Source organism: Oryza sativa, chromosome 4 (genome assembly GCF_034140825.1).
Source record: "Oryza sativa Japonica Group chromosome 4, ASM3414082v1".
Classification (NCBI taxonomy): Eukaryota; Viridiplantae; Streptophyta; class Magnoliopsida; order Poales; family Poaceae; genus Oryza; species Oryza sativa.
In genome coordinates, this window is record NC_089038.1 from 28,444,911 (window position 1) to 28,461,691 (window position 16,781).

At 40.7% G+C, this 16,781-nt stretch overlaps 1 protein-coding gene across 5 annotated transcripts; it reads right to left on the minus strand.

Annotated features, from left to right (window-relative positions):
- Positions 1-9,774: 9,774 nt before the first annotated feature.
- On the minus strand, positions 9,775-15,864 carry LOC4336636 (anthocyanin regulatory Lc protein). 5 transcript variants are annotated; one of them, XM_026024593.2, is made up of 10 exons: positions 15,509-15,864; positions 15,381-15,440; positions 14,773-14,946; positions 14,173-14,436; positions 12,524-12,620; positions 12,278-12,292; positions 11,812-11,871; positions 10,840-11,577; positions 10,121-10,551; positions 9,775-10,011 (listed from the first exon to the last, which is right to left on the minus strand). In XM_026024593.2, exons 3-10 carry the CDS (start codon positions 14,886-14,888, stop codon positions 9,936-9,938), a joined length of 1,797 nt encoding a protein of 598 aa, XP_025880378.1. In that variant the 5' UTR covers positions 14,889-14,946; positions 15,381-15,440; positions 15,509-15,864; the 3' UTR covers positions 9,775-9,935. The 5 variants fall into 5 exon arrangements, with proteins under 5 accessions (XP_025880378.1, XP_025880377.1, XP_025880379.1 ...); XM_026024592.2 differs by having other exon boundaries at positions 15,338-15,440; XM_026024594.2 differs by having other exon boundaries at positions 14,182-14,436; positions 15,338-15,440; positions 15,509-15,862.
- Between the last annotated feature and the right edge of the window lie 917 nt (positions 15,865-16,781).

A 16,781-nucleotide genomic window follows, 5' to 3' on the forward strand; every position in this document is an offset into this window, starting at 1 on the left:
GGACTGAGTAAATTAAAGAAATAACCTGAATTTAAGGTAGCCCACATACATGGAGAAAAACAATGGAAAATTAACTCTAGCTTACTCTGTCCACAAGGCTCTACTTCACTCTCTTCTGCAACCCGTCGTCGTTCCAGAGGAAGGAGCTATATAATCCAAGTATACATGCTGGTTATATAGACTATAGTTTTTTCTTTACTCGCGATTACACCAAGGACGCATATGATGGACAGACACCACTACACGCGCACGTCACACACACCCGCGAGCACACCTAAAGAGATGAAAATTAACAGAAAATTTCTCTAGCCTCACTAAAATACTATTAAAACCGCATCCGCGTGATCGTTAAAAAAAATCCTCATACTTTACGAATACCTTATACGGATACAACCCATCGGCATATAAATGCATTGCCTTAAATTATTCACATATTTATGGATACGAATCGATGGTATCAATATCAATATTATACTTAGCAAAATCTTATTTTACAAAAGTATCTAGCATTTCTTCTCACGGCGTAAAGTTGTCAAATCGTTAGACTGTTTAATTTCTCGATGACATGATATAAAGAACAGGCTAAAAATTGAAAATTTTAGTGTATTTATGGTTGAACTCAAATAGATTACAGAACTTAAAAAAAACATAGAATTAATTCAAACAAATCATTTCTTATGCTAACGTGAAAAGAATTTGCATGTTACTAATATGTTGGAAGAAAAAGCAAACATTATTAGTATATATAATGATTAGATCGAGGCCACAACAGATAAGAGATCAGAAGCCAGCTGCCGGCATACTACTACATATAGCAGCAGATTAAAAAAAATCAAACAAATCTAAATCATGCGGTCATGACTGAATAAAGCAAGGGAGTCTCTGTCCGGTTACGTCTTTCTCTTACTGATCTAGGATCACTCAACCGATAGACGCACGGATCATGTCAGATAGAGTACTAGCCACGGCTCGTTGTGGTTTGCAAGCTTGTGGAGGCAGCACATTTGAGATTTGACTATCGTACTTGTTCTTTTTTATTTTTTTCTGTTTGAGCGGACTGAGAATCGATAACTTTTTTTTTTGACATGTGAGAATCGATAGCTTCGGTCATTACGCGGCGACAGCGCTGATTTCATCGGCTAATTACGTTCCTAATCGAGTGGATAGATGGGGCCCTAACACCGCTGTCCCGTCCTCAGGGCTGGGCCGTTCATATAAGTTTAAGTTGAACTCCCTCCATCGCAACAAAAACCAAAAGAGGGCTGCTACCCCATAAAATTCCGTTGCTCCTAGTAGTCACGGGATAACTAAAATCCCGAGAGATTTAATACGCATCGTCAATTTCGTGGGGAGGCCCACGCTATATATCCTGCGATTCCATCTTATCCAATCCTCCCTGGTACCTTGGGTAAGGTAACGAGGTGGTACCTAGTACACTGGTATCAGCTGGTACCCTGGTATCGACGGGTACCTGGTACCCGGGGTATCGAGCTGATACCTAGGTATCAGACATTAGTACCTGGGTATCAGGCCTTAGTAACTAGGTATCGACTGATACCTGGTACCATGGGTATCGAGCTGGTACATGAGTATCAGACCTTTGTACCTAGGTATCAGCGTAATATCCCAAGAGAGAGGAGGAGGAGGAGGAGTCACGGGTCGGGGAGGTCGAGCAGTGGGGCGGCGGCGGAGGAAGAGGAAGCGATAGATCTAGTGCCTACCTTGTGCCATTCTGTCGCTCGTCGTCGTGCCTCGCTCCAAACCGTCGAACCCGTGGCTCCATCGACGCCGCCTAGAGCAGCTTCTCGTCGCTCGTGTTGTGCCAAGCGCTCACCCTTGGTGGCCGCATCCACCGCTCCCCGACCGTAGGAGGCGCCAGCACCGCCGAGGAGGAGAAGGGCGGCAGCGGCGAGGAAGCCAGCGACAAGAACGACGAAGAGGAGGAGCGGCTTGAGGAGCTTGATGGGGAGGCTTCTCGACGGCGGCCGTCGCCCGTGGTGGTCGGGAGCCCCGCCGGCTGTCGTCCAGGTCGTCCGCGGGGGCTGGTGGTGACGGCACCGCCATCGTCGTCGTCGTCGTCGCCGTCGCCGCCTCCATGCTCATGGGTGGTAGTCACATAGAGAGAGATCGAGTGGAGGGGAAGAGAGAGAGAGAGAGCGAGCGAGTGGAGGGGAAGAGACACAGAGAGAAGGGAAGAGGAGATAAGGCAGTACTACTATTTCGTCTCCACGGAATACCGTACGATAGATTTTCTGAAACCAAAATCCTAGGCTAGTAATTTTTATTGGGACGAATGGAGTACTGGGATAAGAATATATTTTTTATATTAAGTGTAATAATTTTAAATTTTAAAACTCACGCAACAGTGCACCATAATATATCACACACCCTCTCACGAGTAGTTCACGCAAAATTAGAAGTTTGATTGAAATTGGGACGATGTGATGGAGAAGTTGGAAGTTTGTGTATGTAGGAAAATTTTGATGTGATGGAAAAATTGAAAGTTTAAAGAAAAAATTGGGAACTAAACCAGGCCTATACCCAATACACAAATACTAAAATGTTTACCCTCATGTCGTACTATATATAGTCTTCTTCTAAGGTATACAACAATTTTAGGTGTAATATAGTAGTTATAATTTTCTGAATTAATAAATATGAAGTTATATCCGTCCTTTTCTAATGAAAGTTTTACCGTCCAAGATACTCATTTTAGTACTCTCTCACCCAAAATATAATGCGTTTTTTTAACACAGTCTAACATGCTTTAACCATTAATTTCTTAGTACTCCCACTGTATCAACATATAATGTATGATATATTTTTAAATAGGAATAATCTATTGGTATCACATGAAGGACACTAAACAATCATACTATTAGTCAAAAAATATAAAAAATGAGTTTCTTAAAATTATAGATGTCTTCTGTATTTTTAAGACTGGGGAAGTTTATTTTTATCATCAACAATTTATATGAAAGTCTTTTTATGTAGGAATCCAATATATGCTATTAGTTTGTTTTTTTAAGTCAAGAGTTATAAATGTAATGTCCGTCTTACTTCCTCCGTCCTAAAAAATTAAACCTCGTACTAGATATTGACACATAATAGTACTATAAATCTGAATAATTAAGTCCATATGTCTAAATTCGTAGTATTAGAATGTATCAACATGTAAAGGTTGAGTTTTTTTTTATCAAGGGAGTACATTTTAGAGGAGATTTTTAAATATGAATATAATATTTATGTAATAATTTAGCGATGAGATTCGAAGTTGATAATTAGCGAACAGTATAAACATATTGACAACACTTCTTAAATAACATAAGAAGTGACAGGACACACATGAGGATCATTTTCAACGCAATTAATGTCTTGTTTGGTCCTGCAGAACCCTCTCGTATGATCAGCGCATTGTCGAGTCAATTTCGAATTTTCGATGCAATGAATGTCTTGTTTGATCAATCCTGGAAAACGTACCCCTGTTCAACTAAAAAAAAAAGGAAAACGTACCCATGTATGGGGGGTGAACGGCAATGTTTGCCGTCAGCCAAAACGGCAGACGATGTGAACCCAAAGCTAGTATGTCCTAGTTTGACAGGTGACAATTCGTTGGTGGGTCAGCACGAAAGTGTCATTACATTTATGTGTTGTATCAAATCATCATACCAATTCTGGATGCTTTGAGAGAAAATCCATTTGGTACAATATGAGTTTGATATCTTGCCAACCGGTCCATCCATTCCAAATGGTAGACCCTTGTATTTCTCACAATATTATTTTCACATATACTACATCAGTTCTTAACAAAAATGTCGTCCTAAAATACGTGTAGTCAAACCTTAAAATTTTAAATCAATAGTGATAAAAAAGTAATATATTAGCATTTAAAATACAAAAAATAATTATGAGAACCACAATATAGAGCGTAGTATGCCGTTTAGCGTAAGTAGAACGTCTCACAGTATTGAATAGTACACATTAAGTAGTATACTTCGAATCAACAACAGATGAATCTTGATTCATACAATCTTGAATAAAAAAGGCATTGCTAAGTCCATATACATGATTTAGCAAAATCCAGATCAAAAACTCGATATTCATCCCTGAACCCCTAGAAAGGAATTGCACAAATGAGAATAAGAACATAGTCAGAGAAGGAAGAATAGAACGAAAGCTAGAAAAATGAGAGAACAGATTTAAAAGCATGCAAGGAATGAAAATCAGAAGTTTGTAGCCTCCAAGGACCAAGATACAAGTGAAATGTGCCTCCTCCACTCTGTCAAATCTAGTGTAAGCCCACCACACAACGAGTGGATAACAAAGGGTGGCGGCGAGCCAGATCCAGTGGCCCTGAGCTAGAGCTAGTGGCGGAGAAAGTGAAGGGGTGCAATGAAGCGGTAGCAGTGAGGTAGAGGAGAAGTGAGCACGGCGTAGGATCAAGTCTTCACTTCGGCTGGCCAACAGAGGGGGAGTGGGTGGATGGAGTGGTGTGGCAGCCAGGCGTTGACCGCAGGAGAGTTGGCAGGAGGAGGGAGAACAATGGATTAGCCTCAATGCCGACCAAGCCTCAATTATATACGTACATAATTAGATCAATATCGGTTTATTAAAAAAAAAGGGAGGCACTAATAACTCACAATTCCCTAAAAAGAAAAACTAATAACTCACGCCACATCAGTGCCGGTTGGTCTGCAAAACCAGAACTAATTTGGGACCATCAATTCGGTTTTCGTCTGCCAAGTTCAAGCACGGATCCGTGGTGGGAGGGGGCAGAACCCCTATTTGGTGCCGACTTTTTTTTAACCAGCACTAATAGAGCGTTAGACATTTACCAAGTTATGTGGTAGTGCAGGCATCAGTCTTTGTAGTCCTTTTGTTCCCTTGACTTCTAGAACCAAATTTTGTCAAACAAAAATGGAGTGGAAAACTAGCACGGACCATCTTCCATCAATTATTCCGTAGCAATATATGTGTTTTTATGTAAAGCGAAGCATAAAAATGCACACAAGAGAAAGATGCCAAGAAGATCCTTCACTACATGTATGGTGTCCACGTCTCTGCGCTTTCCTTTTCAAAGTCGATATGGGATATCAACTTGGTAATTTGATATGGTACGCGAGGGTTATTATTAAAATTTGTCACGTTAGTCTTATAAAGGATCTCCCATTTTCCTGTGAACTTCTGTATCTGTATACCAATTGATTTTGCGTGTCTAGAATCTGGACATTTCCACATTGAAGGACAGGATGAAAGACGAATAGACATAATAAAGGTATCTTGAAGAAAGCTACCTAACCAACCAAAATCACTTATATTGCCTAATTAATTCATTTTCAAATGCTTAGTATTTGGGAAGAAAAAGTAGATATGTACTTATTAGTCCTTCCAGATTAATATAGTGTTGAAATATCTAGAATTCATTGAGCATGAGCTAAGAACAAAATTGTTAGTATCAAGATTTTAGATACTATTGTTTTTAAATTTTTAAAGTAGTATCGGATCATAGTATCGTATCGTATTATTGGGGTACTATGAGATTTTCATTTTTAAAATTAATTTAATATTTATATTAATTATATATAGCCATTCTATGAAAATAAAGTAGTAATGATATATAGCATAAAAAATAGAGATTTATCGAGAGAAAACCATCCACTAGTACTAATAGTTTTATTTAACATTGATTTTGAAGGTACATGAACACAAGTGCGCGCATTCAGATTTTTGAATTCAAATATATACTAGTTTGAAACAATTAGTATCTCTATCCTAGCACGATTCTAACGATCCTACGCTCCGTATCTAGAACTAGCGCGATACCACAGGAAAACGATAGTAGAACTGGCACGTATCGTTTTGCTCGTTAGTACCGTAGTATCCTACGTATCATTAGAGGAGAAAGGCTTTGTAGTCCCGGTTGGGAACCCCCTGTAGTCCGGGGGTATGACCGGGGCTACAAATCCAAGACTAAAGATGGGCATCTTTAGTCCCGGTTAAAATAAGAGATAATCCAAGAAATGCCGTTGACAAGTGTCCAAATTCCAGAAATACTATCGACAAGTGTGAGTTCCAAGAAATGCCATCGTACAAACAGCGATGGACGGAACTCTAACGGCGATGGCATTTTTAGGACAAAGTCGTTTATACGATGGCATTTTTTGGAACTCACACTTATCGATTGCATTTGGACTTAGACGCTTGTCAATGGCATTTCTTAAATTATCTCTTAAAATAACCGGGACTAAAGATGAATCTTTAGTCCCGGACGGAGTAAGTTTTTTTTTTCTTTTTTTTTCTATTTCACATATCTCGTGCCCGATATCTCCAAATCATTACAAAAATATCATCTCTCAACATCCTAAATCATCCAGAACAACATTCTCAAATCAAATCATTCACAACAACATATTCATTCTCAAATCACAACAACATTCTCAACCTCAAATCACAGATTGAATGAACAAATTATTCTCAACAAACAATCATTCACAAATTAAATCACAGACCTTCTCAACAAACAATCGTCACAGATCTTCTCAACAAACAATCATTCACAAATTAACAAGGAAAAAAGAAAAAAAAAAGGAAAAACGTCCCGCGGGCCGCCGCCGGGCGCGGCCCCGCCTACCTGCCCGCCGCTGCCGCCGCCCGCCGGATAGGAGGGGAGGGGAGGGGAGGGGAGGAGGAGGAGAGGAAAGGGGAGGGCCCGAGGGAGGAGGAAGGGGAGGAGGAGAGGGGAGGGCCGGGAGAGGAGGAAGCTAGGGGATCCATCCAGATCGAGATTATCCAGAGGAGAGAGGAGGAAGTCTTATCTAGATCGAGAGGAGGAGGAAGTCTCGCTGTGGGACTTAACTGATCGGGGACGTGGGAGGGAGATATTTACTCTCAGTTGGTAACACCAACCGGGGCTAAAGATGGATTTTTAGTCCCCGTTAGTGTTACTATTCGGGACTATAGATCCCCGGCGGCCTGACATCCTCTGACACAAATAGAACCGAGACTAAAGATCATTTTATAGTCCCGCTGCACTTTTAAACTGGGACTAAAAATGGTTTTTAGTCCCCATTTTTAGTTGAACCGGGATTATTGTGGAATTTGGCCAACCGACTAAAGATCGTTTTTCCAGCAGTGTGTCGCTATACTGACATAGTGTCTAGATTGATTAACATCTATATGAATATATGTGGATAATATTAAAAAGTCTTACATTGCGAAACAGAGGGAGTATGGTTGTCTTTAGTTCAGCGCAAAGTTTGGATTTTGGTTGAAATTGGAGATGATGTGACTGAAAAGTTGTGTGTGTATGACAGGTTGATGTGATGAAAAAGGACTGAAGTTTGGATCCAAAGTTTGGATCTAAACACAGCCTATGTTATAATCATCTCCAGTTATTTAGCTGTGTAAATATTCAATGCACCAATAACGCGTACTATGGTAATCATTTTCCTCCGGTAGCATATATGAGGTAGCATTATCCCTGAGTGTACACTGTATACTGCTAGCACATGATATCAGCTAGAGTATAAAAGATATTCACACAGCGCCCGCGTGATCTTAATTTCAGAATAAGCCGAAAAAAACTGAGACAAGTCATTTTAACAGCTAATCATTCAGCTTTATCATTGAGCACACAAGATCCATATACTTATATATGGTTCAGAATTTTATAAACCAAAGATAGTTATAAATGTCTACTAATTAAAGATGATTACGTGTATATTTCTTAAGCAATTGATGAAATTAATCTGGCCTTCACTTTAACAAATACATAATTATTGGCTTAAAGCAAATAACCACTCTGCCACCCAAAGAGGGGATATAACTTATTCAGACGACAATCCTATTAGAAAATCTTCTGTTGGCAACTTTTTGTAATAAGTCGACAAGCACGATCGCAACACCTAAAGTCTTACGGTGATATGGAGTCGCCAACCACCTCGATATAGCCAAAAGGCCAAATCAAAATAGGTTTTGTAGAAAAACAGCTAAACCGGCTAGCGGAGCCGATTTAGAGATCAAAATCAGCCTCTAGATTGATTTAGATCGATATGAGGATAACTACCCATCTTGTGGGCAAAACGGAAAGTTTTCATGACAAACCTACAAAGAGGTGTCGCACTCTCGCAGCGGCGGCAGACAATTTATGGCGCAAATCGATAAAGATAAACTAAAACTAGGGTAAAGTAGAAAACATGACTGAAAAGTAAAGATAAAAGAAAAGGTGATTCAAGTATATTGTGTGTTCTGGGGATTACAATTGAACCGGCCTTGTCCCTTAAATAGGGATTGGTCTTGCCCTCTACAGTCCCTCCTCCACGTCTAACTCGAGATAGAAACCAAAGAAAACCTGAAACATGCCTTTCCAAGTAAGGAAACCCGAGACCCGACGAAAATAGACTCGGGGTTCAGACCCTTACGGTCTGACGGGCCACATATCATACCGAAGTTCAGACCACGATCAGACTGCCCACATACCTACGGTCTGACCGGCCCTGTGAAGGAAACCCGGCACTTTCTAAACTTTGGCAGTTTTTCCCTATTTCGTACATAGGTGCCAAATTTAGGTATAAACATCTTCATCATCCAAAGTTAACGAAAATCTTAGTATCCAAATTTCGGCATGTAAGATTAACCGGATACGATGACTACAACAATTAACGTTGCTCATTTTTTGTCCTCAAACTACAGAAACTTTAACTTGTAAAGGAAGCGCTTGAATGGGAAGGTAAAGGAAAATCAGACGCAAAACACACGTCCCACCACTATCGAACCTGATCAACGGCAGAATCCGCCCATCCCCGCGGCCAGCCGCTCTCACTCCTCGATCGCGATCCTGATGAGGTAGCAACATATCCTCGCAGGGCAACCCGCATGCATGCCTCTCCGATGCCCGCGTCGTCGTCCTTCGGTTGTTAATGACGACGACCAATATATTAGATCCAACCCCGGCCGGCTCGCGAGATCGATCTCAGTAGCACGCATCAAGAGAGAGAAAGAAGCGATAGGGAGAGGAGGAGCGAAAGACGCACCGGAGAGGGATCCTAGCTCCGGCCGCCGCAGACGACAGATCGCTGCAGGGAGAAGGGGGGAGCGCCGCCGACCGCCGTCTCGGCAGTCGGTTCATCGTTGCACGAACCAACAGATGTGGGAGCTTGTGGGCTAACAAATTCAGGCGCTCGCGTTGGGATAAAAGAGGCCATGGGCCTGAGAACCGATATGGGCCGGCCGGTTAACCAGTAGTAGGTCTGAAAAATCAAGAGTATTTCAGCTAAATTGCGTGCTCATCATATCATATGCATGCAGATTAGATTACATATTTCGCCCTCCGCTCCTCGTTAATTATGTGATAGTGGTGTCAATATATACTCTAGAGTTCCTATTGCATGCAAGTATAGAGCGATAATAGACATTTGTTACGGAATTAAAAAAACAAATTGCAAAGAGGAAATCAAATTTGCATTATTAATTTCTGAATTAACTAGAGAGATTTTTGGTTGCAAGTTTTCACCACTACACATAAAGTCTCCATTTATTAGAGGAGTAGCATGTAAGGATGATTATGGTTGAGAGCTACAGAGTCTATCTGTGACTTCTATTTTTTTTTTACTGTATGTTTTGTTTAGAGAGAAGATAGACAGTGGTCGACGTTTCACATGTCAGAATTTTAGGGAGTTGGTGATGGGGTGGCAGATTCATCACTTACCATCCTCACTGAATTTTAAAGGAGTAAAGATATAAGAAATGTGGTGTACATATATATGCTACCATGCAAGATCAAACGTTGTTGTATGATATATATGCATGTCTAACTATTACTTACAACAGATCACGAGACTAGTAAGGAGGCACTGATCAGAGCGACAAGATTTATTTCCCGGTACCTCCTAAACAAGATGAGAGCAAATGACCAAGACGATACTGATCTCAACCTTCTAGCTAGCTAGCTTGCTATAGCTTTCCGGAGAGCTTCTGTAATCATCCAGGTTCGACGGCAGCAGATGAGGCAAACTGCATCCATGCAACAATAATATGGCCAATATCAGAACTCCAAACAGACGTATAGATACAGAGATTGATAGATAGATAGACGATGCTGCATTTCTGCTGCGAGCTCTACTTAGCCGCTGAGATGACGACCTTGGCTTGTATCTTCAGTCCAAGGAGACCATCCGATGTTGATGCCTGCACCGAGAGGACATCCAGGGAGACTCCCTTGATCGCGTCGAACACTCTCGTCATCAGCAATTCCTTCCACTGGCATTGCAGCTCGAGGAGAACCTCCTTGTTGTCCATGATGGTGACGTTCACGTTGCTCACACAATGGCGCCGCTCCCCGTCGGTGTCGTCGTCGCTGGCCACCTCCGGCGCCGGCGCCTTTCTCTTCGCTCCTGCAGAAACCTTCTTCCCAGTGATCTCACGGCACTTTCGCCTGCTTCTTGTTTCCAATGGACATGGCGATGGTTGGCTGCTGGATTCCAGCTCTTCCACTCTTTTCTCCAGCTCTTTGAGGTAGGCTATCGTTTCTGCGAGAATGGATGCTTTGTCCACCTGCAGCACGCGACATCTCGTGAATTCAAATCATCTTGAAATTCCATTTTGGAAGCACTAAATAGCTAGTACTACTCCAATTACCTTGACAAATTTGGTTCTAAAAAAATTACACTCCCTCCGTTTCATAATGTAAGTCATTCTAGCATTTCCCATATTCATATTGATGGTAATGAATCTAGATTTATTAACATCAATTTGAATGTAGATTCATTACCGTCAATATGAATATGTAAAATACTAGAATGACTTACATTGTGAAACGGATGAAGTAGTAATTAGTATTACCCTGTGAATGGACGGGACAACTGATTTGAGAATCAGGAACATCTCGTTGAGCTTCTCCCGGCGCCTTCTCTCTGACATGACATGGTTCTTGATGCTGCTTCCTTGAGTCGTCATCGCCGCCGCGCTGCTGTCACCATTGTTCATCCAGGCACCGGCTCCGGCGACAGCTTTCTTCAGCAACTTCTGTGGCGGCTCTCCGCTGATGAGCGGCACGGCCTGCACCTCGTCCGAGTCCGCCGTCCTCTTCCACGCCACAAAACTCGACGGCGACGGCCTGCAAGATCCATCAATGGAGCTACTGTCTAAAGCGGCGACGACGACGTCGTCGACGTCAGTAGCTTCCGCCGCCGGCGCCTGATCCGGCGCCGGAGAAGACGTCGGAACTAGCTGAAAGGACGACCAGGGATCCGCGACCGCCCAGCTGCTACTGTCGTCGTCGAGAGGGCGCACGACGTCCAGCTCCTCGCAGAGGCTGTAGAGCTCGCCGATGTCGTCCATGGTGATCTGCTCGAGGTCGTTGTCGGAGTTGGGCTCGCACTCGGCGACCTCGCCGCCGGCTACCGCGTGTGGCTCCCCCGGGACCGTCGTCGTCGTCGCTTCGACGGCGGCGTTGCCATGGTCGAGGTCTTCGAAGACGACGATGTCGGCGTCTCCCGCCTCCGACGAGAACGCCGCGCGGGGCGGCGTATCCCAGAACGACGCCGCGATACGGTCGACGAGAGCCGGGTCCTCCGAAATCTAGCAAATTCACATTTGCTAATGATTGTTAATTCGAATATTTCGAAACAATATCCGTCGAAAATTTGATCATGGCCGGCTAGGCAGGGGAGCACGATCGATCGAGTTGCTGTGAGAGAATAGCAAGGAGAATGCATGCGTGCTGTACTGCTGTTCATCAGCAGCCGATCATGCTGTACATGCATCAATGCATTTTTAGGTCTTGTATGTTTAGGCGGAGTAATTGTAACTTACCGGATCAGTGGTCCCGAGCTCAAGGACACCATGCATGATAAATGGCACGCAGACGATTGTCTGTAAAACAAGTTACAGCTGCAATAAGAAACTGTGAAAGTACACTTCAATACATCAGCTACAGCGCTATAGTCAGCTACTCACTCCGTCCCATAATATAAGATTTTGAGTTTTTGTTTGCACTATTTGACCACTCGTCTTATTCAAAAAAAAAATAGATTTTTTTACTTACTTTATTATTCAAAGTACTTTAAACACATTTTTTCTTTTTTTATATTTGCATAAATTTTTTGAATAAGACGAGTGGTTAAAGAATGTAAGCAAAAACTTAAAATCCCTTATATTATGTGACGGAGGGAGTAGTAAACTTATATTGGCTACATATATTTTAAAATGACGTTATTTTGCTATGGAGAGAGTAGCTATACGCATGCAGTATTTCATAGTATGACGCATGAAATTGTACCTTAATAGATGCACTCTGTGAAGTAGGTAGATCAGCATGCAGCACCATCGTCGTCATACATAATTAAAAACAAAAAAAAAAGAGTAATCGAGAGACGATGTGGCAATATCGCGTGAACGGGAGATTATATACATATGAAAAGGGAGAAGAATATAATACAAATTCTTAATTCATAGATATTGCCATTCAGAGCGCAAGAATTAATAGGTACTAAATGGTACTACTCATGTAGTAGTAACTCAGTACCTTTGCTATAAGCGCGCGATGGAATAGTTTTCTATCTGCAGACTGAGCGTTTGTCAGCCAAACAAATTCATTGCTTGCGAAGCTTTTGCCTGGCAACCTGACACGGTTCATCAATAGCGAGAGAACAACAGTTCGTTACAGTATACTAGCACAATCATATCAAGATACTGTAAGAGACTGGCAGCAGGCTGCAGCCTGCAGGTTGACCAGCTAGCAGCCTCAGGCAGAGTTTAGTTTCCAAACTTTTTTAAAAAAACTTTCAATTTTTTTATCACATCAAAACTTTCCTACACAAATAAACTTCTAATTTTTTATCACATCGTTCCAATTTCAACCAAACTTTCAATTTTAGCGTGAACTAAACACACCCTCAATTCATCTTCCATTTGAGTTTTCATCTAGTAAAAAAGAAAATATCGGGGAATTTATCTCTCCCCCAATCTCATTTTTAATTTCAAACCTCTTAATGAACATTGTGGTCGTGGGTCACGTCTTTTTTTTAAAAAAAAAAACTGGAGACATGAGTCTTGAATTCTTGATCGCGTTATATGGTCTCAATAATATAGTACTTGCTTCCTTTTCTAATATAACTACATACAAAAATTTTGTGATATTAGAAAATATACTACTAAGTACAATCTACTAATCTAAAGCCGACGGTTATGCCGGCTTTTGATTAGGCCATGTGGCCCCCATGGCTTATCAAATAAATCTTGGATTTCGTCTTAAGGAAAAAATTACAGAAGATCAAGAAAAATAGAAAACTACAGAAGTGTTTAGGGATAATTCTATAAGCAAATAGTACCTTAATAGTTCTTTTTTTTAAAAAAAAAGTAGTACCTTAACATCACAACATCCAGAACATTCCGATTAGATGGGATCAAAAGAATGTACCCCCACATATGCTGGTCCCCTTAAAACTTGCTTATAGAGGATATACGTTTGCATATTGGTAAGAATTATACCTTTTTTCCATACTGTTCTTTTTTCAAATTGGAATATCACAAATATTACATTTCATATATCTTTTAGAATTGATCAATAAAAATAAAACTAATCTTGTAGATAACCCCATACATTTAATCTAGCTCTTAAGTATATGAATTTCACATACTGTTGGTCTATCCATGTGATCAATTGACTTATCTTACACCACTTATTCTAACTTAACTTTGTGGAATCTGTCTAACTAAATGATTTCCAATGGGTACTATTACCATATGTTCTGGTGGTAAATTTCATTCCAATATTTTCTTTTTTTTATTAGCCTCTTTGTTTTTGTTTCTATAGTGTAAAGTCTTCAAATCTCTTAAGAAAAAAAATGATCAATTTATGTATCTCGAACAGGACCAACAATACCACCACAGGCTATATTAATTGGTGCGCCAACCAGCACGTTTGTTTTCTAGTTATTCCTCCATGAAAGGAAAACCAGGATAGGACATCCCCCAACTAGGTTAAGTTTTTTTTTTTTACGAAGGGTGTAGCCAATGCGTGAGAAGTATAATTTCTCTTCAGTGCCTTTAGGGATTATAATTTTCTACTATCATGTTTTATGCAATAAAATAAAATAGGTGCAGTCTCTTCATAGTGGATTATAATTGGTAGCATATGCAAATGAAATAGTGTGCTCTGTGGAGTGAAGTTACCATACGCACCCTTGGCGGGGGCCGAAGGCGTAGGTCATGCAGACGACGTAGTACCATTCCGTGTCCCCGAGATCTTCCGGCAACAGTGCAGCGACGGGCCTCCTCGCTCGGTGGCCGCACTCGCCGGAGAGGAGAGAGTCGTAGAGCTCCCTCAGCTGCTCGCTTCTCTGCAGGACCAGCTCGTCGGCCATGAGGTTCATGGAGTTCGTGATCTTCCTCGTCTTTATCTCGCCGTTGTAGAAGCCGTCCTTCCAAGTCAGAACTCTACAAAACAAAGTGACGAAATTATATGTACGAACTGGATTTTTTACAGCCCAATTAAGTGTGTGTGTGTGCGCGCGCGCGCGCGCGCACTACTGTACATGCATGCGCGCACAACCGTTTGTTTGTCATTTCTCATGTATCAATCAAATAATTACAAAACTTTTTTCGAAAAAAGGTTACAGCATTTACAGAATAATCGTCTATACCATCTTTTGTAAAATTTCAAGATATTTATACATGGTAACATGGATTATGTAGAGATGTAAAGATTTCTTGAATTTATAGGTAGTGGAAATTAAGGCGTGTCATGCATGATATATATATATGGTCTATTACCCTGGGCGGCTGGTTGAAATGGACCAAAATATGGCATACGTCCAATTGATGCTCCTCGCTGCAGCAGCAAGCTGGCTCCTGAAGTTCTTCCCGGATGGCAGAGGGGTCTCTTCCATTAATTAGTACTCCAGTAATAGTAGTATACTTTACCACACACTGTTGTATGTATTTTTCCTGCTTGTATATATATGCATACGGTAGTAAACTGAGGTTAGTACGCAAGAAAATGAACAGCATATGTAGAATAAGGCATATATGAACAAATTTTTATATGTAACCATTCTATGATAGGACTGCCTCTATGTGTGTAAGGCTAGCTAGCTAGTGCATGCATGCGCTTATATTAAAGGTCGAACATAACTTTAATTACTTCCAATTAATAATAGGTATGCCTCTATGTGCGTTAAGCTAGCTAGTGCATGCATGCGCTTATATTAAAGATCGAACATAAGTTACATAACTTTAATTACTTCCAATGAAGCTGGTTAGGTTTCTTAATAAAAAAACCAAAAACTAATAGTAACAAACTAAAAACTGAAAATATAGGAAGAAATAAAGCAATAACCTGTAAATCAGATACAGCGACTATCAATGAAATTGGCACGTACGCTGCTGCTGGTTCGTCCAAACAATCCTCGATCCTCGTCAAAACAAAGAGGAACTCTTCCCTAAGAAAAACAAAGAGAAACTTAGTTATACAGATATGGAAAATAAAGGGAGTTAGGGTATAGCGTACCTTAATTGCAGACGCTCGCAGACCAAGAACTCGCGATCAGGGAGTGATAATCGATCGCAACCAGAGTGTCGTAGTGTCGTGCGTACGTTTTGCAGAGGAAGATGGATTGAGCTATATAGTGAGTGCTCCTCCTCACCAGCAATTAAGCAACAGAATCTGTGCCGACGAATTGAAGTAGATTTGTATTTGACACTGACAGAAATATACAGCAGAGTCGCGAGGTACTATTAACAAAAGCAGGGTATACCACCTGTGAAACAGCACTAAACCAACATTTTAACCAAGATTAGCTCGACAGGTATTTGCAGCTGTACGCCAACAGTATGCTGGTGGCCCAGCTAATTATTTTTCTCACTGCGCTTACGTAAATTTGATAGAGAGAGTCCGGATGTGGAGGAGAGATCTAGCAGGGAGCGGCAGATCGAGAAGGGTATTTATGGCTGATGGAGAAACGTACTCGTACTTTCTCCATACCTAAAAGTCTATTATTTTACCGAGCTAATCAAAGGTAAATTAAGCAAAAGACAAAGAAACTACCATATCTTTCGATCATATATACGGAGAAAAAATGAGGAGAGAAATGGAGCTGCTATACTATTGGTTCCAAAGCTAAAACGAGAATAAAAAAAACGTTGAAGTACTATTAAAGAGGTATAATGAACCCTACTTAAAAAAGACAGTTTCTAGGAGACAAAATTTAAGCTAAAGTTCTCTTGATTAAAAAAATTTAATCAAAAATTAAAGATAATATTTAGGGATAGATGGAAGACCTCACTCCAGTAAAAGAACTGCGGATGTATATGGACTAATTTGACAGAGTACATGCATAGAGCCAGCAGGGATCATTTTCGATGTAATGAATGCGTCTCGACCGATCCTGCGTAGACCCCTTTTTTTCCAAAATATAAATGACATCCTTCCTAAAATACAGCTATCTTAATTTTGATGTTTTTAATTAAGGTTGATGAGGATTTAAATGAAAGATGATTGTAATTGGTGAAGATAAGAAAGTCCATTAAAAAATCAAGTAAAATATGGTTATAATTGGTTGATATGAAAGAGTAGATAAAGAAATTAAATAATAGATCAAAAGTTATGATTGATTGAAATGAGAAAGTAGCTAAAGTGATAGCTAGCTTTAAAAAATGTTCTTATATTTTAAAACGATTGATAAAGTTCTTATATTCTGTGATGGATGGAATGGACGTTAAGATTTAATTTGGATTGAGTTTTTTTTAACAGATTTGAGTATTAGACTGACTGACTGAGCATA

Bases quoted from the DNA above. Each gene is read 5' to 3' on its own strand.
- LOC4336636 (XM_026024593.2), bottom strand. From the start codon at position 14,888: ATGGAAGAGACCCCTCTGCCATCCGGGAAGAACTTCAGGAGCCAGCTT. The intron at 11,578-11,811 runs GTAAGTTACAAT...TGAATTTGCTAG, and splicing joins AGCTCGGGACCACTGATCCG to ATTTCGGAGGACCCGGCTCT. The intron at 10,552-10,839 runs GTAATACTAATT...CGCGTGCTGCAG, and splicing joins TTGTCCCGTCCATTCACAGG to GTGGACAAAGCATCCATTCT.